This window comes from Jatropha curcas, chromosome 11 (genome assembly GCF_041381405.1).
Source record: "Jatropha curcas cultivar XTBG-Jc1 chromosome 11, XTBG_Jcur_1.0, whole genome shotgun sequence".
Classification (NCBI taxonomy): Eukaryota; Viridiplantae; Streptophyta; class Magnoliopsida; order Malpighiales; family Euphorbiaceae; genus Jatropha; species Jatropha curcas.
In genome coordinates this window covers 26,913,042-26,939,781 of record NC_143161.1, presented here as the reverse complement: position 1 = coordinate 26,939,781, position 26,740 = coordinate 26,913,042, and the positions used below count along the sequence as shown (strand labels likewise).

The following is a 26,740-nucleotide window of genomic DNA, read 5'->3' as shown; positions in this document are numbered from 1 at the left end:
CTGATAGTTTTGGAGTCCAGTTTTGTTTCATTCGGCTTGTAAGGCCTTGCTTCAGCTGGACATCCCCAAACATGAAGATGCTTTAGACTAGGCTTACGTCCAGTCCAAAGTTCATAAGGTGTTTTAGCAACTGCTTTAGATGGAATCCTATTGAGAAGATAAGCTGCTGTCTTTAACGCTTCACCCCACAGAGACTCTGGTAAAGTAGAATGACTAATCATACTTCTTACCATATCCATAAGAGTCCTACTACGTCTCTCAGATACACCATTCATGCTGGGAGTACCAGGCATTGTATATTGAGGGACAATTCCACATTTCTGTAGGAAAAGCGCAAAAGGTCCTGGACGTTGTTCGCCTGAACCGTCATATTTACCATAATATTCACCACCACGGTCAGATCGAACAGATTTAATCTTCTTTCCTAGTTGATTTTCAACTTCGGCTTTATAAGATTTAAACACGTCCAAAGACTCAGATTTTTCATGAATGAGATATAAGTAACCATAACGAGAATAGTCATCAATGAATGATATAAAATATCTTTGGCCATTTCTAGCTGCAATATGGAATGGACCGCAAATATCTGTATGAATCAGTTCTAAAACATTGGATGACCGAATGGCACCTAGTCTCTTTTGTTTAGTCTGTTTTCCTTTAATACACTCAATACAAGAATCCAAACCTGTGTAATCAAGTGTATCTAAGATACCATCAGAAACAAGATGCTCAATTCTTGATTTAGATACATGACCCAAATGTCTATGCCAAAGTACAGCTGAGTTATCAATATTCAACTTTCTTTTGGTACCTCTTGTAGTAACATGCAGGGATTCATGATAACTAGTATCAATGTCTAACATATATAGATTATCACATTCATTCAAGCAACCAGTACCCAAAACTTTTGAATTCATAGATAAAGTGAATACACTGTCTCCAAAAGAACAATGAAAACCAGATTTGTCCAAAAAGGAAACAGAAATCAAATTCCTTCTAAAAGAGGGACTAACAAAAGTATCTATAAGATCCAAAAAATAACCAGTACTTAAACATAATCTAAAATGTTCAATTGCCTCTACTTCAACCGGATCGCCATTTCCCACATAGACGTATCTTTCACCGTCAGTTGGCTTTCTGTAGTTGAGGCAGCCCTGCAATGAAACACTTATATGAGCGGTAGCACCAGAATCCATCTAATAAGTGTTTTTAGGAGCTGAAGTTAAATTAACTTCACAACAGACTAAAACAAGGTACTTACCCTTCTTTGCAAGCCAATTAGCAAATTTAGGACAGTCCTTTCTCAAGTGATCCGTCTTTCCACAAAAGAAGCATTTTGGCACATAAGGCTTCTTTTGTACTGGATCTACAGCAGTAGCAGCAGCAGGTTTCTCAATAGCCTTTTCAACAGTCTTTGCAGAAGGCTTCTTTCTTTTCTTGTTCTTGCCCTTCCCAGCTGAAGAAACAAAATGAGCATTCTCTCTTTTGTTAGAATTCATCTTTTCCTCCTCATCAACACAATGAGAAATGAGCTGGTTAAGAGTCCATTTATTCGGCTGACAATTATAGGAAGTTCTAATTTGTCCATACTGAGAAGGAAGAGAATTCATAACCAAATGGACTAAAAGGTCATTTGGTAAAGCCATACCCAGCGCCTTCAGTCTCTTTGCAATCTGAGACATGCTAAGAATATGCTCCCGAACACCACCATTGCCAGCAAACTTCATGGAGGTTAATTTTCCTAAAAGTGTTCCCACTTCGGCTTTGTCATTCTTGACATAAGCGCTCTCCAGCTCGGCAAGATAATTTTGAGCATTGTTCTTTTCAGCTGAGACAGAGTCTCGAACATGTTCTGGGACTCCTTTCTGCATGATCATCAGACCTAAGCGATTAGAACGCTCCCACTTTTCATACTGAACCCTTTGAACATCAGTGCTCGTATCAATAAGAGGAGCAGGTTCGTCCATCCTGAATGCAAGATCCAAATCCATACAGCCCAGAAAGATCATAATGTCTGATTTCCAAGACTCAAAATTTGATCCCTCAAGTTTAGGGACACAATCAGGATTAAATGACATGTTAGCTGACATCAGAGAAAATAAATAAATAGATAAGTATAAGCTCACAATCCACAAATGAAACAATTCACATAAGTAGAGATCAAAAATGGAAATAAGATATAGACACAACATTAATATTCTCATCTTTGGATGTAAAACATTAACTTGTAATTAGTATCTCAACGCAGCAATCAAATATTGATAACATAGTCCTGACAAATAATAAATCTTCCTTTGGGCCGATATATCATTGTCATGGAAAATAATCAAACAATTATCACATACTTATTGCCAAACATGTATTTAAAACTCAGCCAGATAGCAACCTTCCTTTGGGCCGATTAACTATCCGCAACGAATTCTAATACACCTGTCTAATATTCTAAAATAAATCAATTCAAGCAATAGAGGTCACTTTGGTGACTTATTGATCAAATCAATTTATTTTAACAAATATCAAACACAATAGGGACTTAATCACTCTAAAATTTAATCTCAAGTCGACAAATTAATTCATTTAATTGTAATTAAAACAAAACAATTGCAATTAAATGAATTGATTGACTAAATATTTAATAATCTAAAATTATTTAGCCCAAAAAAAAAATTATAATCTAGTCTTTAAGTCACTAAATTAGAGACTAAGTTATAAAATTGGGCTAAATAAATTTGAATAAATAAAGTTCGGGGGTCTAATATAATTAAATATATGTCTATGGGTCTAGACGAAAAAAAAAACAGAAAATTAGGGGCCTAATCTGAAATTTTCCAGGGACCTAACCGTTATTTTCCATCCCTAACCTTAAAACCAAAAAACGATCAGAGACGGAAAATAACAGGTCCGCCGCCAACTCTCTCCACCTGCCGTTCTAGACCCTTTCCGCCGCCAACACCACCAGTTCCAACCGAAGACAAGCTCCGGTCGCCATTGGACGGTGAACGGCAGCCAAGGGAGTCAAAAACCGGTGTTGAAATCACAAATCCCTAAACTGCAATTTCAAAACAAATCCGCCGGCAACAATGGATGTTTTCAGGTGTTAAACCGACGGCAACCATGAAATAAACACAATCTTTGTTCAATAATTCCCTGAAATCGTCAATGGCGTTATACTCAAGCCAAAATTTCGATCAAAATTCACAAACCTATACTGGTTTTTTTTTTTAATTTTTAAACAAAATCTGGCCAGCAAAAAATAAAATACCACCATCGTGAAAATACCACCGACGTGAAAATCAGGGTCCAGTACATGATTGAATCAAAAGAAAACACAAAACACTAAATATCAAAACCTCTTACCTGTTCTTCGTATTCCCCAAGAGCAGTGAGAACAAATTTTTTTTTTTTTTATTAAACAAAACCCTCAATCCGAAAACAGTAGGGAAAACAAATAAAAAAAAAAAAACGAAAATCAATCTAAAATCTAGCAATTATGCACAAGGCTCTGATACCACTTGTTATGAATTAATCTCAAATAATTCCACAATAACCCAGATCATGCAAACCACTAGATTCAACAAAATAGATTGAATAAAAAAGGTTGCGTACCTGACATCGTTGTTGGTCGATCTTGATGTGTAGAATTAGGTTTGCAGCCTTCCAGAGAATTGAAGAATCGATTTAGCGGAAGTAGTACGAAAGGAACGTAAAACTGAATCGTATCCAAATCCTCTGGGGACCACGACCTTTATATACCTGTAGCGTTAGTACAATTCCTATTTCGGTCCTTTAACAAAATAGAAATTATATAATGGTCTCTACACTTAATATCTATAATCAGTTGATATCTCAATAGTTAATTATTCACAATCAAGATCACATTTGAAATTGACTTTACAATTAGACTGCTGCACATATTTATTTTACATATTAAGCCCACAATAGAAAATTAAATCCAACATTTAGTTCTCGAAATTTAATTTTTGTCTTATTAAATAGTCTTTTCGTCCAAAATTAGAGAAAATTTCGGTTAAATGAGACTAAAAAGCAACAAAAAAGAGAGAGAAATATTTTAAATTGACATTGCTACCCTTAATAACATGAATAAAACAATGAAAAGATCAAACTAGCCCTCGAAAAATTAATTTTTTATTATTTTCTTTTTATTTGATATTTGTTCTCTAGCCTTTAGCTTCTTCATGGACCAAAAGAGTAGCGTCACCACCATCAACGATCAGATCTTTGCCACCACGTCCACATTGTCTTTTACTTCCATCTTTGTCTCTTCTTTGACTACGGCGGTGGTGTGGTAGTTGTCTCAACCTCTACAATTTTCAGTTCTTCACTAGTAGAAGCCGGATTTAATTTTCTCTTCCTCTCCACTTTAACTTTCTCTTCTACACTCTTTGGTTCATTCGACTTCTCCTTCTCTTTGATTGGCGGCGCAACGGTGGAGCAGTAAACTCATGCTTATTAATCGCTCCTTGGATTAGTTGTTTCAACTGAAAAAGAGCACCAACTGCTTAATTTCACTTCCTCAGTTTCTTTTAATTTCTCAGTTTTTAACATCCTCTTCAACAATAATCGGAGGGCTTTGTCGGTGCCGGCGTCCATATTTTACAGTAATAGATTTTTCCACTAACGCCACTTCCTCTTTTGACGGTAGCGTGCTGTTGTCGTGTGAGTTTCTTATGCCATGACTTCTTGATTTTTTTGGGTAAATTGGGTTTGAAAAATTAAAAAAAAAAAAAAAATGGAATCATCAGTATATTGGGTAAACTGGATTTGTACCATCTAATATGGTACTTGTATTTAATCGGGACTGTAGTTGTATTTGATATGATTTATTTCTTATTTTTCTCCTATTTGTTGGAATCTAAATTATGCTCATATGATATTTTCATTTTATATACAAATGGGCAGTAATAATGTGATGGCAGTGACGAGTGCAAGAGCATGCCAAAAATGAGATGGAGAGATAATAATTTTGTCTTTTAGCTTTAGGGTATTTTTGACTTTTTAATCTCATTTAATAGACAATTTCTTTAATTTTAGACTAATGACTATTTAATAAAATGAAATTAAATTTTGAAAACTAGATATTTAATAGTAAAAAATATGTGAACGAGTTAATTAATTTTATAAAATCTACGTACAAAATAGTTATTTTCCCAAAAGGCAGTTAAGTTTCTCTTAGAACAAATTTAAATTGAAGGTAAATTCTGTTTTCCTAAAAGGCACTGACTGGAATACTGGAATGGAATTCTGTAACGGCCAATGGTAATAATCATATCAAATGAATGAGGAAAAAAAAAAAAAAAAGAAAGCAAGAAAAATCGGAAATGAATGCAAAATTATGAAAGGCTGAACGGTGACCAGTGAGTCCGTCCTTAATTTCTTCTCAAAGGCTGAGACAAGTACGAAAATGAAAGTGAAACCCTAACTCTCAAGTAGCTCTGATCAAATACTTAATATCAGTAATGGCATCTCTGCTTCACCTATCCACTTCTTTACTAATCTCTTCGAGTTTTGTTACCAAGCAACGTCGCTTCCCACTCCGGCACGGCGTGGTAACTAACTGCCTTCTCCTTTTCGTTTTGTTTTTTTTTTTTTAATCCCTGAATATGCGTCTATTTGTATCATGTGTATGCTCGCTTCGCTTGTGTCTGTGTAGAGGTGTAATGTGGTGGAGCCGCTCAATTTTGACAACGGCAAGCCTTGCGTCCCGCTGCTTAGTCCTAGCGCACAATCCTTCCCAAGTTTCTTAGCTTCGAATACCGACTTGGAGAGCTGTATTGCTAACAAGCATTACACCAGGCTCCGCATTTTCTCTGGCACTGCTAATCCTGCACTTTCTCAGGTAATCTCTTCGCATCGTCCTTCCTAACATCAATGGATGCTCCTTCACAGTATTTGTCTTCCCCCAGCGCCCAATAATTTTACCTTGTGCAAAAAAAAGCAACTCAGTTGGTTCAATTTTTTGGTGCTAGTCTGAAAAGTGCATTCTAACAAGTTTTGATTTTATTTTATCATGAAGCAAATCTAATAGTAACAAAATTTTGATTTTCATTTTATGATACATGTTTTTACAGAGTGTTGGATGCTAAAATTATACTGCTAAGGGCTAAAACCTGTGGCAGATGACTTGGAGCTCGTGTGATCAATGATTGTAAAATTGTGAATTAGAAAAGCTGCTGTTCTGATGCCTTTGCTTGGTGTTCAACTTCTGATTTCAATAGTACTCACAAGCAAAATAAAGTGATTGTTTTTTTGGATTTACAAGTTACAACCACATCTTTAATATAATCCAAACAGATTGTGCCCACTGAACTTCTACCACAGTTTTCTGTCTACAGGCTCATACGCAGTTTATTCTTAATCATTTGAGTGCTCTTATTTATGTTATGTGTTTAGTTTTATCCCTAAATTTTACAATCTTCTGCACATATTAGAACTTTTTTTTCCTTTTTGTTCAGTCTCTGATATATTTTTGTTTATCGTATAGGAAATTGCATGCTACATGGGCCTGGAGCTTGGAAAGATCAAAATAAAGCGTTTTGCTGATGGTGAAATTTATGTCCAATTGCAAGAAAGCGTCAGAGGATGTGATGTTTATCTTGTTCAACCCACATGTCCTCCTGCAAATGAGAATCTTATGGAGCTTCTGATAATGATTGATGCTTGTCGGAGAGCATCGGCCAAAAATATTACTGCTGTGATTCCATATTTTGGTTATGCCAGGGCTGATAGGAAGGTAACTCTGGTGATTTGAGTATTTACAGAATTAGCCGTTTTAAATACGCCTATAGCTTGTCTACTGAAACATAGAAGCACTCCTTTCTTGGGGCCTTCTGTCTAATAATTATAAGTACTAGAGAGCAATAATATATAATTTGTTCCTTATTCATTCATCACTAGCCACATAAGTCTCTTGTTCTACTCTTTTTTTTGTCCTTATTCCATCTTTTGGTGTTTCAGACTCAAGGGCGTGAATCCATTGCTGCCAAACTTGTTGCAAATTTGATTACAGAAGCTGGTGTAAACCGTGTTCTTGCTTGTGACCTTCACTCTGGGCAGTCAATGGGGTATTTTGACATTCCTGTGGATCATGTATATGGTCAGGTAATGAATCATTGCATCTGTGACTGACACCTCATCCAAAGACACGGTTTTTGGGGTGTGACGCAGAGGTCTGGCATCTTACGCTGAGACCTAAATGGACTTGAGTTTAATGTTGTCAATTCAAGTGGTTAAAATAGGTTTTCATGGTAGGGTGATGTTTTTGTCTAGCACTGTATTCAAGCCTTTTCTTTTGGCTAATGTGACATTGCTTCATTTGGAACATTTAATTACAAACTTTTGTTTGTCAGTGTAATAATCATGCTTACTTCTTTGTTCACCACCAGCCTGTGATACTCGATTACCTTGCTAGCAAGACTATATGTGCCGATGACTTGGTTGTGGTCTCTCCTGATGTTGGTGGCGTAGCAAGAGCACGTGCTTTTGCCAAGAAATTATCTGATGCACCTCTGGCTATTGTGGATAAAAGGCGTCATGGACACAATGTTGCAGAGGTAAAATCTACTTATAACCTGCTTTCTAATGGGATGGTTGAGGGATTTAAAGTGATATGTTGAGAAATATCGTTTGATAGAAACATCTTACTTTTATGTTTGAACTTTATAGTTTAAATAAAAATTATTATATACTTCCTCCGTCCCATTTTGTTCGCTTGTTATTCCCTTTTTGGATGTCCCAAAATGTTTGCAAGGTTTCTAAATTTAATGTAAGCAATTATTTTTCCCATGATAACCTTAATGACCCTTCATTAAATGAGGGACTTTTATTAATATTTTCAATGAGTTAAGGGTAAAAAAGGACAAAATAACTTTTGTTGACTAAATTTTTAATATGCGTGTTTTGTCAAACCATGCAAACAAAATGGGACAGAGGGAGTATTATGTTTAAAAATATGACAAAATACATATTTTTTTTGTTAATCTTCTTCCTCATGTGTCATGTTCTAATTTTTCAAAAGTACCTATATTTGTGTGTCTGTGTTGAGTCACATCTAACCATGCCGCATCGACAAAGCGCTCTCTCAGATGTTTCCACTATCCACCCTGTATTTGTATCCATGTGTTATAGGGCTGCTGGACTTAGGGTAGTTTTACTGCTATTTACGGTGTTTTTATTTAGTTATTCAGTGTTTATCATGTTATTATCAGTTTCTTTGTTAATGGGTATTAGTGGGGTGGTTAAGCAAGTTATTTATCGTAATGGGTAGTTATTAGTGGGTAGTGGGTAGTCTTAGCTTTGCATTTAGTTGTTTAAAAGGTTGTGATATCAGGAAAAATGTAAGCAGAATTTTATGAAAATGTTTTGAGTTCCTAAAACTCAGAGATTGTAGAGTTCTCTCTTAACAAGCTCTAGGAGATTGCAGATTCTCTCTAAGTCTGTCACCACTGATAGAAGGAAGAAAACTCCTTCTACTATAGTCATCTCAAACCTGATCCCCTAATGCAAAGACCCATAACTAGATCCAAATTTGGGACCATAACACCATGCTTCATAGGTCTACATAGATGTTGTTCTGATCATGATAGAGTGAAGAGCATTGTCTATATTTTTGTGGCAAAATGCTTGAAAGTGAAACTGAATAAAGTGGTTCCATAAATCTTACTCACGCTTCATTTCACTTTTGTTTTCTATTTTCTGAACTTAGACTAATAAATCTGTCCATTTTCTTCACTTTCCCTAAGTGATGCAGCCACAATTATGATGATGAGGGAAACTGTTAATTTGTCATATTACATTTCACTGAAAGTATTAGCAGCTGTCTGTTCATGTCTACTTGTGTTGTTTTACTTGTTTGAATTGACATTACAAGTTCACTAGTGATTTAGTCAAGTTTGAAGTTGTAAAATGTGAGAATTTTCTGAATGAAATCTTGCAGGTTATGAATTTGATAGGGGATGTAAAGGGAAAGGTTGCAGTCATGGTGGATGACATGATTGACACAGCTGGTAAGCTTTGCTCAAAAATATAATTTTTTGCTTTTTCCCTACCGGAAATGCATGATACAAATATTTTTTCATGTCCGAGGAATGTGTTTAGATTTGTAGGTATAGCTATCAAAACTGCACTGAGCATCAAGTTGAGGAAGGCAGTTTGAGTGGTTTAACCATTGATAAACATTGAACTGTTGGTAGAACAAAAATTTGTTCATGTGCAAATTGAATATGATTTCATGAAAGTTATCAATTTGATGTGGTTATCTCAACTCTTTTTTGTAATTTCAATCAAGGATAAAACAAGATCATCTAAAACAATATGAAAAGTATGCTTATTTTTATGTCATTTTCGTGGCTTGTTAATTGTATAATATATATTTAGATAGTCAAGATTTATGCAAAAAATCGCTGTTGACTTGGAGGCATTGATCTTTTATGCAAGCGTAAATTCAGTCATTAGTCTATTGTTTGACTTGTGAAATTTTCTTTGTAGTATTTCTAACTTTGCCGGTTAAATTGTCTTGGTTTGGTGATTAGTTATAGTTTTTATTAAAGAGTTGTCATTCTCATTGTGTGTGACCGTTTTTTTACCTGATTATTTCTCAGGCAAGAGAACTGAGTTGGAAAAAGTAATGTGATTCATGGTTCAACTGATCTGGCCACCTATTTTGTTATGTTTTGATTTTATAGTTTGCAAGTACTATTTGTCTTGTCGTCGTTATTGTTTAACACCCTAACGTATTTGGCTACTCTCTGGCTGGTTTGTTGCAGGGACTATTACCAAAGGTGCAGCTCTATTGCATCAAGAGGGAGCTAGAGAGGTCTATGCTTGCAGTACACATGCTGTTTTCAGGTATCTGAACCCTTTCTGGGAAGATATCCAATGGAAATAAGTTTTGGTATCAGAAGGTCCAGTGGAGTGTGTCTGGTGTCAACTGGAACAAGCAGTAATCAGCATTTAGCCTTTAATATCTATATGCATTTTGAACAACTTTGGAGAAGGATTAAGAAACTTGTTTTAGAATCTTTAATGTTTAGGAATTCATATGATATGGACTAAAACTGGCTGTCAAAATCTGTCTGTTACCTTTGTGCAGTTTCGGTTTGCTGCAAAACCAAGTCAAAGTTAGATCATTGTTTAACCGTGTCTGTGACCATCAATTTTCAGTCACTGATTGTAGCTGAAGTAATTCAGAATAACCTTTTGGCTGAAAACAGCATTTCAAATCTGGAGCTGCAAGATCTATGCATCTTATTGTTGTTTACACTGATTTCGTTAGTACTGTGTGTTTTTATTTGCAGCCCTCCTGCTATAGAAAGGTTATCGAGCGGTCTTTTTCAAGAGGTGATCATAACCAACACAATTCCAGTGGCAGAGCAGAACTATTTTCCTCAACTCACAGTCTTGTCAGTAGCAAATCTCCTTGGCGAGACCATATGGCGTGTTCATGATGACTGCTCTGTGAGTAGCATCTTCCAGTAGAATTGAAGTAATATGATAGTCAACTAAGTTGAACCATTTACCTGAACTAGGAATGAAATTAATTAATTTATTTATTTATTTTGTGCACAAGGGTGTCGGTATGTTGCAGTTTTCCTTTTATTTATTTATTTTGCGATACACACACCTGGCGTAATGAGATTACGCAAGCATATTATATGCCCTAAATCACATTTGAGAAATTTTAAATAGGAAAAAAAAAAAAAGTTCAGTAAATAGAAAGCATTTAAAGATGCATTTTCAACATTGGCCATCTCTCCATGCTCTTCCTTGTCCTAATTCTTCCATTAGAGATAGATCAATCTAAATCATCCTAGTTATTGGAAGCTGACATCATCTATATACATAGATTTATGTTGGAAATGTTATGATAGCAATAGAGTAAGATTCATTCTGGATTCTTTTCTCTCTCATTGCCAGGGTACCTTTGAACCCTATTCCAGCTTGGGCATTGACTGATCAATTCACAAGCAGCGGTTTGTCTCCCAGCTCGCGCTGCTGCCATTTTTAGCTGCCTTCAGAAAGTGTAATCAAAATTATAGCAAAAATCAAAGGTTCTGTCTACAAGACCATTCACTTTCGGTTTGTATCTAGAGCTCGATACAACATGAGTAAGGGTTGTTCAGAAAGTTTTTGATAGCTTGAAATTGAAATAGACTCCAATGTTTTTAAGCCCCCCGATTTCTTAATGAGGAAATTCTTATAGTTGATTTTGTTCGATCAATTTTGTGTTAGACGCCCTTCCTTCTGCTATGCTTTTAATTCTCTCTAAGTTTGTGACTCCTCAGCATTTAATTGATTTTGTTAAGCAAATGCATCCTAGTCAGTCCTACACGATTATACTGAATTACTCTGTATTGTTTATTTATTTCGGGAAGTATAACTTTTTTTAGTATGTATGTAAATTAACTTCCTAATAGACTATATTCATAAGATAAATTTATATGTATTTAAATAATATGATAAGTTAATAAATTCATTGCATTTAAATAGTCCCTACAATTTGATCCAACGCCTAAGTCATCCTCGAAGTTTGCCTCAGTCAGATTATACAGTCCTGCCGTCTATTTTATGGATTTTCACAGCTGAAACACAAATAAAAATAACTTTAATACCCCTAGCTTTATCATCCCTCCCTCTGGCTCTATTCCTCTTCCTCCTCCTTTCAAAGGTTTTCATTTTTCTCTCTCTTCCTCTTTGTAACTGGAATTACTTATGCGTTGTTTGATTCTTGCCAACCATGGGGTAGATCTTCAATGGTAGTAAGTTAATGGAATTGGCTCAACCTAGTTTTGACAAGTCCCATTGTCAAAACTCTCTCATGACGAGCTATACTCTTCTCAAGAAGGAGTTGTGAGTCTGTGACCATTTCTCATATCTTGAATATAACCTCTAGAAGAAATCAGAAGAACTCAAGCATGTCTTTTCTGGTCACCTCTTCTCCTCTCCATTTTATTGATTAGATTATTACCAATAATTGCTTTTGGGTATATACATCATCAGATCCAATAGCAACTGCACTTTCCAGCTCACTAAAAACGTTAGCAATATCACTACCAATGGTCTGTTTCAAAATTTGTAAGCTAACTTTTGGGGAAGATGAACAAGGGATTACAGCAGTGACAGGGCATTTCGTGGGTAATTTTCAATGAATAATACAAAAAAGCTTTTTCCAAACTGAGTAGTTAATATCTCTAGAATAAGATTTGTTTGTTTCCTTTATTATTTTAAAAGATTCATCTCATTTTTATTTTACTTTTTATTGTGTTTTAATGAAAAAAACATCTAAATATGGACGGAAGGATTATATATCTGAGGGAGGATTTAGATATATGATTAAATTATTGGACTATTTAATTAATTTGATAAAACTTCAGGGCTAAAATAATAATTTTTCCCAAAAAAACTTCAAAATCAATGTTTTTAATGTTTATTTTTTATGCTACTTTTGATGGGTAAATAAAATAAAAAAAAAAAACTAATTGGGTTAAGCTTTAACTCAGGGTGAGTCAAACTCTCCCTCTCCCTCTCCCGGCTTTCTCTCGCGGCATCCTCCACTAGTCCCTTCCTTACCCACCTGGTACTACCACCACTCCCTCTGGCCCTCTGCCGCCATCACTAGCACCACTTCTACAATCTCGAACAAAAATTGTTGTTTGTTTGTGGCTTTTTCAAAGCACTTGGGTATTGGGAACTGGTTTTATTTAGTAATTTCCTTCATTTACGTTTCGTTTTTGTCTTGGGAGAGTTTTTTAGAGTTACAGTACTAACCTCGTCTGGGGCCTGGGCTTTGGTTTCAGCTGGTCAGTTTTGTTGCTTCATAAAAAATTCCACTACTACATTTAAAAAAAAAAAAAAAATTTAGTTAAAAAAACCACCAAGCATACAATACAACGATAGATACTTCTTCCGCTCCCCTCTAGGGTTTGTTCGGACTTAGCGTATTAGATTAGCTTGCTTTTGGCGGGAATAACTTAACTTTGGTCCATTGTTCTGAAATCACAAATTCCAATATCTCCAATTTTGAATAATGGGGAAAGACGAAGAGGAGATGAGAGGGGAGATAGAGGAGAGGCTCATAAACGAAGAATACAAAATATGGAAAAAGAACACTCCTTTTCTTTACGATCTGGTTATAACTCATGCCCTCGAATGGCCTTCCCTTACCGTCGAGTGGTTACCCGACCGCGAAGAGCCTCCTGGCAAGGACTACTCTGTCCAGAAGATGATTCTCGGCACTCACACCTCTGAGAATGAGCCCAACTACCTTATGCTCGCCCAGGTCCAGCTTCCCCTCGATGATGCCGAGAATGATGCCCGCCACTACGACGATGATCGCTCTGAATTTGGTGGCTTTGGAGCCGCCAACGGCAAGGTTCTTCCTTTTAATGCTTCTGCTTTTACGCTTTCTTTTTTTTTTTTTTTTTTTTTTTTTTTTTTTTTTTTAACTTAAGTTTTTATAAAATTGTTGTCTTTTTGCAGGTGCAAATAATTCAGCAAATCAATCACGATGGAGAGGTTAACAGGGCTCGTTATATGCCTCAAAACCCTTTTATAATTGCCACCAAGACTGTTAGTGCTGAAGTTTATGTTTTTGACTACAGCAAGCACCCATCTAAGCCGCCTCTTGACGGTGCTTGTTCTCCCGATTTGAGATTGAGGGGCCACAGCACTGAAGGTTATGGTTTGTCTTGGAGTAAGTTCAAACAAGGCCACTTGCTTAGCGGTTCTGATGATGCTCAAATTTGCTTGTGGGACATCAATTCCACTCCCAAGAACAAGGCCCTGGATGCTATGCTAACTTTTAAGGTCTGCTTGTCTATCCATGGAATACAGTCCCCTTTTATTCTACTATACTTCACTAGATCTTTGCTTCAATTTCTGATAAGAATTTATGTCAATCTTCCAACTTTGTGCTAAAAATAGGTTCATGAAGGCGTTGTAGAAGATGTAGCATGGCATCTTAGACATGAATACTTATTTGGCTCTGTCGGGGATGATCAATACCTGCTTATATGGGATCTCAGAACTCCAGCAGCCACCAAGCCTGTCCAATCCGTTGTTGCGCACCAGAGTGAGGTAGGTTTCTAACTATTTAATGCTTCTGTCATAAACTAGTAAACATGTATTTTTGCAGGCTGAAGGATTGTTCATATGAATTTTGTTATTGATTGCTGTGATAAGTTCCCACTTCTCATGCTATTTTCCTTTATCAAGTTCCATGCTATCAATCCCTTACTTCTCTTTCTTATTAGATCAAATTTCGTGTCTATTGTTTATATGTTCCGCAGAAGTTGCAGTTTAGATATTATGACAAATCCATTTCTTTGACAAGGATACTTTTGGCCTTTTATGCCTGTTGCAATGATTTTCATCTCAGCTGTTTCCTTTAGTGATAAAACCAAGCAGAGCCTTTTACCTTCACCTTTTCGTGACTGCTTATATGTCCAATGACAGTTTCTACCTCTCTCTTATACGCTATGATTATATGATATTTCTTATGATTTTCTTGTAGTTGCCTATTTAGGCCACTACATCACTAGAATAGTGAATTTGGTTATCTATTCGCTGGCTTGTTCCATGTACATTCTTTTATCTTCTTTGGATGTTGTATATGAAAATGTTACTGAGGAACTTGTATTTTTCTGCTGTACTCATGTTTTCTATGTACACTTTTTCTTAGCTGAGTGGTGAAGAGTAATTATTGTTAGTCTAAATACTATATTCTTTGCTATCTTATACATATCTTAGGCTTAGATTTTTGAGTTGTATTTATTATGTGATTTCTTTTTGTTATGTGATAGGTTAATTGCTTAGCTTTTAATCCTTTCAATGAATGGGTTGTTGCAACGGGATCCACTGATAAAACTGTGAAGTTATTTGATATACGTAAGATCAACACAGCGCTTCACACATTTGACTGTCACAAGTAAGTAGTCTTTCTATATGGTGCATTTCTTTGACACTCTTGTAGAGCTCTAATAACAATGTTGCATGGCATGCACACACACACACACTCGTACACCCCATTTTTGAACACCATGTATCAACTGGAAAACTTGCTATTTGTCTCATGAACTCATTTTTTTATGTGATGTCATCAGGGAGGAGGTTTTCCAAGTTGGATGGAATCCTAAGAATGAAACTATCTTAGCTTCTTGTTGCCTCGGTAGAAGGCTCATGGTGTGGGATCTTAGCAGGTTTGGGCTTGAATAAATCTGTGAATTGTTTAGTTGAGATTTGTGATTGAATAGTTTTCACTTCATTAATTGAAATCCTACAATGTTCTTGGCTTAAAAAAAGGAGGTAGCTGGATCACTTCTTAGTGAGAATTGGGATTGTTAAAAATCCCTACCACCTCCATCCTTTGTGTTTGCCTTTGTTTTTAAGAAATATTTTACTCTGATTGACATGAAGAAGCAACTGGGATATGTGGCCAGCGTGTGTTTTGTTAACATGGAGTTCCTTTTGCAGGATTGATGAAGAACAGACACCAGAAGATGCTGAAGATGGTCCTCCAGAACTGCTTTTTATTCATGGTGGTCACACAAGTAAAATATCAGATTTTTCGTGGAATCCTTGTGAAGACTGGGTTATTGCAAGTGTGGCTGAAGATAACATCCTTCAGATATGGCAAATGGCAGAGAATATCTACCACGATGAAGATGACATGCCTGGGGATGAATCCACAAAAGGTTCCTAATGTATTTTCCTATGCTATAGGATCCCATGGAGTTGGATTAAAATGTCAGGTATGGCCTCCGTGTTTGTTGGCTCCCTGTTCAGCTCAATGGAAGCTTATGTTTAATTCTTGTGCCTAACTAAATTGTATGACCAATGCATAGTATTTATATTCAGAACTTTGTTTATTTTTATCATCGAACATTGGTGGCATCACGGATTGACTTAGCCGCACCCTTAAGAGTACCTGTTTGTACTTTATAATTATGGGAGTTATCTTAACATTGGGATATTTAATTGTGTACTGGAAAGATAAGGATTGAATGTGAATATTCTATATCCCTCCAAATTTAAATAATAAAGTTTCTGATAGTGAAAATAAAACTATAATTCTAGAAGCTTCTAGAATTATAAAGAAGGCCCTAGTATCATTCTGCACCGACTTAGCGAGGCTCATTGCTAGTAATGTATACTTTTGTGATGTTCTTCTATGATAGACATTGAGAAGGTTATACTTGGATATGTTGATTTGGTGTTGGATCAAATTATTCACAATTGAACAAATACTGTGAGTTTTATTGGTAGAGTTGGATATTCTTTCTAACTCCAAAATCTGTGAGTTTTAGGTTAAGAGATTTTAATCTGTAGCTAATAATCAATCAGCTGCATTCTGAAAATTTTTGCTATCAGTTGTAATTAATATGAATATATATTATATTTTTTTGAAAACAATTAAAAAAAATTACTATTGAAAATTTTTTTTTCCAAATTAATACTGTTATGCGATTAGTCTATTGATATCTTTTTAAAATAACAAATAAATATTGAGATATTGTAAAATTTTAGCTAATATTTTTTTATTTGTGTAGCACAATAAAATATAAAAGATTCATCTTAAAAAAAAATAGAAAATATGTACACAACACACGATGATATGTAAATTGTTAATAGTAATTTTATATTTTACTACCGCTATAGTCCTTGTTCGGCAATCTCAACGATCCTAGTAAATGTTAGCTGTTGTAGTAGTCCTTGTTCGGCAATCTCAACGATCCTAGTAAATGTTAGCTGTTGTAGTAGATATCAACTGATTTATTATTTCTTAGAAGTTCGATATTAGCTATTAATGATTAGTTGTGTTCGATATTAGCTATTAATGATTAGTTGTTTATGTAGATGTTAGCTGTTGTGGTAACTGTCAGCTGTTTTACTAGCTGATAGGAGTTAGATATTAGCTATTTGTAGGGGTTAGATATTGGCTATTAGTGATTAGTTGTTTATATAGCTGTTTAAAATAAAATAAAAGTGTTTAGTAAAAATAGATAGCTATTGGTAATTAGTTGTTTATATAGCGGTTTAAAGTAAAATAAAAGTGTTCAGTAAAAATAAGTATTTGATTAGGTGGTTAATATAAAAAACAAAAAAAGGATAAAGTCATAGAGAACAAGACAAAGACAAATAATGGATATAATCTTGATAAAAATTTATAAAACGCCAAACGCTAATGAGATATACACTGTCTCAAACTCTAAACATTAGGATTCATGTGACATACTGAATACAATAATTAATTAAAACAGTGTTTTAATTCAACTAAAACACTAAATACTAATCTAATTGCTCTTGACGAACAGAATTAAACAATCCTATATTGAAAAGTGACAGAGGACATTTAGATTATATAATTTAAAAAATAGGGACTAAATAATTATTTAGTCTAAATGAAAATTCAGTAAAAAAGAAAAAAAAAAAAAGAAAAAGCCAAGTTGTATCTTAAATTCTTAAAAAGTACTAAAATTTATTATGATCCAATGATAGATTAGTTTGCACGATTATTATAAGAGTAAGATATACTTTTTGTTCAAAAATTATATCCTAATTAATATTTTTATTTTTCTATTTTTAATAAATTATTATAACATCCTTAATATTTACTATAAATTTATAATCGGTTCTTCTCATTTGAAAAATGAGATTTTCTATCAAAAAAATGAACATTTCTGTCCAAAACCTAGTTAACAGTAAAAAACTTATTTTTTGAACATTTAAGCAAATTTAAGAACGTTATAGTAATTTTTTCAAGTTTAATTACCATGTAATTTAGGGATTAAGTGTATGTTTCCCTTATTATAATACATATACTGCGTAACTGCCACAACGAACGAAACATGCAAATGCAGACATGCAGTCTCTCCAAATTTTGAACCCACCAAATCTAAATCAACTTGTCTTAGCAATTCTTTCAAAATGCAACAATTTTAGTCATCTCAAGCAACTCCAATCTTTCCTCACAGCTCTCGGCCACTCCCAAACCCAATTCTACGCCTTCAAATTAGTCCGTTTTTGTATTCTCAAGCTCTGCGATCTTAATTACGCTCGCTATATATTCGATCATCTCTACTATCCCAATATCTACCTCTGCACCGCTATGGTCACTGCCTATGCCTCTAAGCCGGATCATCTTTCTGCATTTGAATTGTATCGCAACATGGTTCGTGGAGGACACCCTAAACCCAATCATTTTATATTCCCCCACGTCCTGAAATCTTGTCAAACCACTAAATTGGTGCATGCCCAGATTGCTAAATCGGGTTTTAGCCAATACCCAGTTGTGCAAACAGCTCTTGTTGATTCATACTCGCGGTCTCCATCTGATATTGGGTTTGCGCGGAAGCTGTTTGATGAAATGTCTGAAAGAAATGTTGTTTCTTGGACTGCTATGATTTCTGGATATGCTAGATTTGGGGAGGTTGGAAATGCTATTTCTCTTTTTCAACAAATGCCCGAAAGAGATGTTCCTTCTTGGAATGCTGTTATTGCCGGATGTACTCAAAATGGGTTGTTCTCGGATGCTATTTCACTTTTCAAAAAGATGGTACTTGTTTCTCAAACGGCAGAACACCAGCAGGACAGACCTAATCAGGTAACAGTTGTGTGTGCTCTCTCTGCTTGTGGTCACACTGGCATGCTTCAGCTGGGGAAATGGATCCATGGTTATGTGTATAGAAATAACCTTGGTTATGGTTCATTTGTGTCAAGTGCTCTAATGGATATGTATGGCAAGTGTGGGAGTTTGAAAGAGGCTCGGAGGGTTTTTGATATGACCTCGAAGAAAAGCTTGACATCTTGGAATTCCATGATAAATTGTTTTGCTCTCCATGGACAAAGCGAGAGAGCGATAGGCATATTTGAGGAGATGATGCAACATGGAGATGATGTAAGACCAGATGAAGTTACTTTTGTTGGCTTGTTGAATGCTTGTAACCATGGAGGACTAGTTGAAAAAGGACGTTCGTATTTCCATATGATGACTCAGAATTATGGGCTTGAGCCTCAGATTGAACATTATGGATGCTTGATAGATATTCTTGGCCGTGCTGGAAGGTTTGAAGAAGCCTTGGAAGTTGTGAGAAGAATGAAGATTGAACCTGATGAAGTTGTTTGGGGTTCTCTGCTTAATGGATGTAAAGTACATGGTCATACAGATTTGGCAGAATTTTCGGTTAAAAAACTTATTGAAATTAACCCAAAAAATGGAGGCTATGGTACAATGTTAGCAAATTTATACGGTCAGTTAGGGAAATGGGATGAGGTTCGGAAAGTAAGAAAGATGTTGAAGGAGCAGAATGCTTACAAGACTCCAGGTTGCAGTTGGATTGAGGTTGATAATGAAGTTTATCAGTTCTACTCTGTAGACAAAACTCATCCTAGATCAGAGGAGATATACAGTGTATTGGAAACTCTGATAGTCTAAAAGTAGATTGAGGTTCTGGCGTTGTCCAGATATTGACTGGATACAAAGCGATAGATGAGTTTTGTGATATTGATTCTAAATCAGAAACCCAACTTGCATGCTGGGTCGCTACTTTATGAACAAGAAAAGCCCCGTGGAGGATTCTGTTATTTGCTTTGTCGGATTCCGTTTACATAGAGCATTCAGCACACACTTTGACAAGAAACAGTACAGGCCTGAGATGAGAGATATAATAAGCTTTTCAGATAGGCATGGATAAAAGATGCATTAAGCTTTTAATTTCTCATTATGGTTTTAACAAAATGCACATATAATACTACATGAACAACGCAGACACAGACGAAACTAGCAGAGTAAGCACAACTCTTATTTTCTCTGAAACAGGTGACTCATGATTATCACATAAGAAGATCTACAGCTCTTGTTTGGCCCCACTATCTGTGAGCATGGCATTTTCTTCTCCAGCAATGCTAACGACCCTTGGACCTTTGATCTTATCAGGAGACAACTTGGAGAAAGATAAAGTAAGCACACCATTTTCAAGCTTAGCCTTAACAGAGTCCAAATCCACATTGTCTGGCAACTTAAACTGTCTCCAAAACTTGCCATATGATCTTTCTACCCTATGCCAATGATCCCCTTTCTTCTCTTCCTCTCTTTTCCTTTCTCCACTCACTCTGAGTACCCTATTCTCTTCCACTTCAATCTTCAGCTCTTCCTTCTTCAAACCAGGAACATCTAACATGATAAGATGACCCTCAGGTGTTTCTTTCCAGTCTACTCTGGCCGGAGAGAGTGCCACACTATCATCTCTCTCAATCTCAAATGGTATCTGCTCCAAAATTCTAAATGGGTCGGAGAAGCGGTCTGCCCAGAAATCAGTCAGCCGACTTCCTGGACTATCCACAAAGGGCAGAATTGATCCATTAGAGGACACAGGAAAGCAGAGCAAGAGCAAGAGGATGCTGAAAGAGAAGGATACCAACGCCTGTTTCATTTTTGAAGTTTCCTATCTCTTCTCTTATGGGGTGTTTCTTTTTAGGAAAGGTTTTGCAAGGATAGGTGAAAGTGTTTGTTGAGTAACTTAAGCTGATGCCTGAAACAAGAAAGAAACAAGACAGGTATATATATGTGTGTGTGTGTGTGTGTGATGGAAGTAGAACCGGTAAATTTTCAGAGAAATGTGGAAGGTTCCAGGTGCTTTGTGACTACATGATTCATTAACGGTTCTTCTAGCCTCCATTCTTCCAGAGGCTTCACGGCTTCTCTGCTTTGATTTTCATTTTTTATTGAATATTTTAATTTTTAACTTAAAAATACATGTTTAATTTATAAATTCATAAGAAAAATATTTTTCTATATCGGGTTTATGGCCTTGATTTTTTACAAAATTGTTCATATTTTATTTTATTTTTTCAAATGTACGATCAGAAATACTCTCTTTTGAATAAATAAATAAATAAATAAATAAATATTTGGTAAGATTATTTGAAAGTTATTTTTAAATGTAACTTAATTTATCATAATTATCAAAAAGAAAAGTACGCTGATTAAAAATGGATAGTATTGACATTATTCATATTTTTTAGGATAAATAATTTTTTATTTTGTCGTAAAAAAATGTTTAAAATAAATAGATGATCATAAGTATGGATTTTGCAATTATTTTAAGTAGATTTTTTTAATTTAAAAGTCAAACTAAATATTAATTTATTTTTTAATTTTTATTTTAAAATAAATTTTACTTACTTAAATATCAAATTAAACACCTTTTAAAATTATTTACAAAATTAATTTTAAGTAGAACGGTGTTCAGCTATTTACAAAATTATTGTTGTAGATCCTCAAGTTTTAAATGGTTGAAAATCTAAGGGGCAGTTCAGCTATTTACAAAATTATTGCTGTAGATCCTCAAGTTTTAAATGGTTGAAAATCTAAGGGGCTGTTCACTTAGAGAAAACAATTTTCAGTTTTCAATTTTTTTTAGGAAATTAGAGTATTAGTTTTCAGTAGAAAATTTAGAACATATTCATTTATATAAGTATAAAAAATAATTTTCAGTTATGGAAAATTAGGAAACGCTTTCATTTATAAAAAACAGAAAATAATTTCTCTTTTGGAAAATTAGAGAATGTATTCATTAATTGAAAACAAGAAACTATTTTCCAAAATTTAAATTATAAAAATTGCTATTAATGATTCAATTGATAAAAATATAAATTAACAACACTTTAAAATTTTAATTAGGAAAGACAATATATTTTGATAATTCACTTAAATAATTAATATATATTACATGATAAAATATAATTTGAAAATAACTATGGATATTTTTATTTCAAAATGTATAGTTATACAATATAAAATATAATAGTAACGTGATAAAATATAATTAGCTCTATTTATTCTCATTTGCATTTGTGGTAACAAATCAACTTCAACGCTATCTTGTTCTACTCCAAGACCTGCTTCTTCTTGCATGTCCAATCCTTCTCTACTGTATAACATGAATAGTTCATCAGCTCTATCTTCTACTTTAATAAAATTATGCAACGCACAACATGCGATGAGAATTAGTTCTTGCCAACATAAAGGATCATTTGGTATTGATTTTAAAATTGGAAATCTTGCTTTCAATATGTAAAAAGCCCTTTATATCATATTACGTACCGATGAATGTCTCTGGTTAAATAATTCATATTTTCTTGTAATGTGTCATCTTCCACGAAAGTCATTCAAATAATATATTTCTCCACGATAAGGTGTTAAAAATCCTGGAACGTTGGGATAACCGGCATCTACAACATAATAATAATCTACAAATATATATGTATTAATATGCAATATAAGAAGGATATGATTTTTTGAAAAAATTATTAGAACTAAGTTACACTTTTTAGCAAGTAGATACATAATAAGCTTTTTTTCAAGTTGTCCGAGTTCCATGTTTAGGGTAATTCGATCCCATCATGCTTCTTGAGTTTGTATGTGCCAGGGCTTAACTGCCTCGTTATCTTATAGGGTCCCTCCCAGTTCTAGTCGAGCTTGCTGACATCGACTGAACCCTTAATTATTTTTGCTTTTCTCCAGACTTTATCTTCCACCTTAAATTGTCTGCTAATGACTCTTTCGTTGGGATGTTTCTTCATTCTCTATTAGTAAGCTTTGACTTTGATTGCCGCCTCGTTTCTTTTCTCCTTTACTAAGTCCAAGTTTATTTTTAAACTTTCATTGCTATCCTGCTCATTGTAGGTTGGTGTTTACTTGCTCGGAATGCCGATCTTAATGGGAATGACTGCTTCAATCCATATACTTGAGAAAAAGGGCTTCTCCAATGGTCTGTCTTGGTGTAGTTCTATAAGCCTAGAGTACACTATAAAGTTCTTCAGCCAAGTTCGCTTGCTCTCCATCAAGTCTTTTCTTTAATCCTTGGAGAACATTTCGGTTTGTTACCTCGGTAAGTCTGTTGATTTGTGGGTGGGCGACCAAGGTAAAGTGGAGCTCAATATGCCAATTAGAGCAAAAGGTTTGAAGGCTGCTGAATCGAACTGTTTGCCATTGTCGATGACGAGCTTGTTTGGTATTTCATACCTAAATATCACTTTGTTCCTGAAGAAGCTGATAATCCGAGCTGGTGTTATGGTGCTAAGGGCTTCAGCTTTTGCCCACTTGAAAAAATGATCAATGGCGACCATGATACTCTTTCTTTATCCAGATGTCATGAGGAATGGACCCGAGATATCAATGTCACACCGACCAAAAGGTCAGGCCAGGTGGAGCCTAGAAGTTGTAATTGTACTGATGACTTTTTTAGGATTAAGTCATATTTCTAGCAAGCTACACAACCATGAGTGAATTGGCGCACATCTTTCTTTAGTGTGGGCCAATAATAACCTAGCAATAATACCTTTCTGATGATAGCATCTCAGCCTTCATGCGAATCGTAGTAGCCTTTATGTGCTTATCAGATGATGTAGTCACCTTCTTCTTTGGTTAGGCACCTCCCCTAAGGGTGAACCTTGGACATTCTATATAAGATTCCATCTCAGAAGGTGTAATTAGCTACATTCTTGCTTTAACTTAATTGCTTTTTTCAATCCTTCGGTCAGATGTCGGCTTGTATGTAGTCTATGAGAGGCTTCATCCAGCTTTTGTCTGTCTCTGCAGTATAAACTTCAACTTGTTCGAAGCTCGATTGATCCTATTTTGCTCAAGTAACATACCTTCTGGGAGTGCTTCTTTTCTGGAGGTGACTTAGCAATTGAATAAACTTCTTTATTATTTGCTCGATCAATCCTTATTATTTGCCAGGTGCTCCCTTCACTTTCAATTGGCTGAGTAATGATCAGGTGAGGTTATGGACCTCAAGGGCTAGTTTTAGCCTAGCAATCAATCATATTCTGCTCTATTATTTGTAATTGAAAAGTTGAGTTGAATTGCATATTGTATTCTGACTTTATTTGCCCTTGTATTATGATGTCTGCTCCAGCTCTCGAGTTTCCTAGTGCTCCATCATTGTATAAATTCCACACCTTTTTATATTTGTTATTGAGTTCTACTTCGTTTTGCTCTTGGTCAGGATCTTTAGAGAATTCTGCCACGAAGTCCGTCAAGACTTGCCTTCATAGATGGGTGAGGCATGTACCTGATGTCAAATTTCCTACCCTAATAGAACATTCTACAAGTTGTCCTAAGGTCTCGCCTCGATGTAATATTTTCTTAAAAGAATGGTTAGTTCTCACAAATATAACATGAGATTGAAAATAATGACATAACATGGCAGAGGAAGTTAGCACGAGAAATGTTAGCTTCTCGATGTTTAGGTATCAGAGTTTGGCTCCTCGAAGAACTTTGCTAGTGGAGTATACGGGATACTATTTTCCTTCTTCTTCTCTGACTAACACCGATGCTACAGTGTCTCGTGTGGTGGCCAGGTATAGAAACAAAGGTTCGTCTTTCTTTAGGCGGCTGAGTAGAGGTGGTGAAGAGAGGAACTCCTTTATTCTATCAAAGGTGAGCTGGCTGTCTTCATCCTAGTTAAACCCTTTGAGTTTTTTTAGGGCCTATAAAAAGGCATGCATCTCTTAGCCGAACATGAGATAAACCATACTAGTGTAGTTATTCTCCCATTTAACTATTGTACTTCATGTATATTCGAAAGGGGCTTCATGTCTAATACAACTTTGATTTTTTAGAAGTCGCCTTTATGCCTCTTTATAATATCATGAAGCTAAGGAATTTGCTAGCTCGGTCACTAAACGTGCACTTCTTTAGATTGAGTTTCATGTTGAATTCCTTGAGTACTCCAAAGGCTTCCTTCAGATCGTCTTGAGACCAATAAGATTTCTGCAATGCATTGCACACCAAGGTGGAATGGAAATCATGGCTTTCAAATTGTTGAAGGGGAGTAGGGACATATAGTTGAACTTAGAGCCAAGACCTGTACTTATAGGTCATGGGAATTAAAGGGTAATACCTTGTCAATATGTCATTTGTGCTATGTCTCATAGGAAGCTTGATCTAGAAAATTATATAGTACATTGGTACAGAAAAGACACATATTTGAAGGCTTATGCAAACGACATTTAGCCTGTGTTAAGCATGCTATTATGGCCTGAATCTAACAATCCAGTAGTCTTGCCTTCAACTATAGAGAGAAAAAGAAAACCAGGGAGAAAGAAGCTGTCAAGGAGAAGGGATAATGATGAACCTAAAAAGAAAGATTGGAAAGGCAAGTAGGAAGAGCTAAGTTATGAAATGTGGAAAATGTAAACAACTAGGGCATAATACAAGAGGATGCCTTCTCAAAGGAAAAACAACTCCTTAGGTATTCTGTTACTTCACTTTTTTGATATTATGTATAAATGTATTATTATACTAAAATAATTATGTTAACTTTAATTGACAAGCTTCATAGACACAATTTGGGACATCAACTGTAACAGGAACTTCAACTATAGTAGCCTTCAACTGAAGCAGGATCTTCAAATCCAAGAATTGGGATACCCATTATGTCAACTCCAACTCATCTAGTTCAAATATGTACAATATGTTTGAAGATTTTTTTTTTATCATGTGCGCTTATGCATGAAATTGTTTGTATAGGTCAATGAGTTGTATTACACAGATATTAGGAGTAGTGAAACAATTTTAAGTTATATGGAAAAGACACCATTAATGGATGAAAGAGGGAGTGCAACTATTGATACAGGGATTAGAAATGGAGCTGGTAGGGGAAGTCGAAGAGGTTTGTATCAAGATAATGCAACTGTTAATGTGGGAAGGAGAAATGGATCACCTTCTGAGAAACGCAAGTCTTATAATGCATGTTGGTAGAGGAGATGGCAGAGGAAATAGTAGAGGTGTAGCAAATGCAAATGCAGTCAGAAATAAGAGAAGGTTTTATGAGCCTACAGCCAGTTCACAAGCAAAAAGGCAATTCATTCCCAGATGAGTGGTGTATACATCAATGAAGCATCAAGTTTTTCAACATACTAGGTAAAATTTTTAGAATTAACTAATTAACTTAAACCAATGCATATTGAATGATGCCTAAAGGGTTGTCCTTTTTGTTTTGTATTCAATGACTATGGCTCCAAAATTATAACGACACCAAAGCAACTTAGGAGCTAAATAGTTGTGACTGGAGATTTGGGATTTAAACTACTAGGGTTGAAGTGGAAGGGGAAAAATACAGTTATAACAAGGTAACTGCAAGAGCAAAGAGATAGAGCAACTGCATAAAGAGCAAACAATAGACAAGCCCAATTTCAAAACTTCAAGGAAAGAGGAAGTAGCCAACCTTCACAAGCTGTCAACAATCCATATGTTTAGATGTTAGGATTTGTGAAAATTTAGTTTTGGCATCTAGAAGACTGAAAACTAGTGTTTTTTTTTTTTTTTTTTTTTTTTGTATGTTCTGTCCTATTTATATTATTTGGTCATGTTGACTTATTCCCATATGCAAGGAAAGTTTAATGTTATATTTGAACAATGATTTGTGTTAGTTAATGATAATTTAGTGATTTGAAATAAATTTATTGTTAAATTCATTACAATGTTTGATATATAATTATGTTTTTGTCACTTAAAGCTCATTGAAAATAAAACTTGGTAACTAAAGCAAATTCATTGCATTCTAGGAAAATTATGTATAATATAGTCACTTACAACCAAGCCCCCATGCTATCTTTCTCAATAAAATAACCTTGGCTCTATCCAGACCTAAACTAGACAAAACAACAACACTACATTTCTTTACAACTAACCATTTTCTTTATTTAAACTAGCCCA

The 26,740-nt window shown here is 35.1% G+C and overlaps 4 protein-coding genes across 4 annotated transcripts; 3 read left to right on the top strand and 1 right to left on the bottom strand.

Annotated features, from left to right (window-relative positions):
* Positions 1 to 4,692: 4,692 nt before the first annotated feature.
* On the top strand, positions 4,693 to 11,236 carry LOC149492858 (ribose-phosphate pyrophosphokinase 1). The gene is made up of 9 exons (XM_089716660.1): positions 4,693 to 5,567; positions 5,672 to 5,857; positions 6,503 to 6,751; positions 6,976 to 7,119; positions 7,404 to 7,571; positions 8,954 to 9,023; positions 9,783 to 9,864; positions 10,314 to 10,473; positions 10,933 to 11,236. The coding sequence occupies exons 1-9, from the start codon at positions 5,478 to 5,480 to the stop codon at positions 10,969 to 10,971; spliced, it is 1,188 nt and encodes a 395-aa protein (XP_089572786.1). The 5' UTR covers positions 4,693 to 5,477; the 3' UTR covers positions 10,972 to 11,236.
* A 1,260-nt stretch (positions 11,237 to 12,496) lies between these two features.
* LOC149492857 (histone-binding protein MSI1) lies at positions 12,497 to 16,077 on the top strand. The gene is made up of 6 exons (XM_089716659.1): positions 12,497 to 13,387; positions 13,495 to 13,821; positions 13,939 to 14,091; positions 14,817 to 14,941; positions 15,117 to 15,212; positions 15,487 to 16,077. Exons 1-6 carry the CDS (start codon positions 13,043 to 13,045, stop codon positions 15,713 to 15,715), a joined length of 1,275 nt encoding a protein of 424 aa, XP_089572785.1. The 5' UTR covers positions 12,497 to 13,042; the 3' UTR covers positions 15,716 to 16,077.
* A 1,682-nt stretch (positions 16,078 to 17,759) lies between these two features.
* Positions 17,760 to 20,697, top strand: LOC149492855 (Pentatricopeptide repeat (PPR) superfamily protein). Its single transcript, XM_089716656.1, has one exon. It carries the CDS (start codon positions 17,876 to 17,878, stop codon positions 19,445 to 19,447), a length of 1,572 nt encoding a protein of 523 aa, XP_089572782.1. The 5' UTR covers positions 17,760 to 17,875; the 3' UTR covers positions 19,448 to 20,697.
* ATHSP22.0 (HSP20-like chaperones superfamily protein) lies at positions 19,700 to 20,652 on the bottom strand. Its single transcript, XM_089716658.1, has one exon. It carries the CDS (start codon positions 20,442 to 20,444, stop codon positions 19,860 to 19,862), a length of 585 nt encoding a protein of 194 aa, XP_089572784.1. The 5' UTR covers positions 20,445 to 20,652; the 3' UTR covers positions 19,700 to 19,859.
* Positions 20,698 to 26,740: the final 6,043 nt, after the last annotated feature.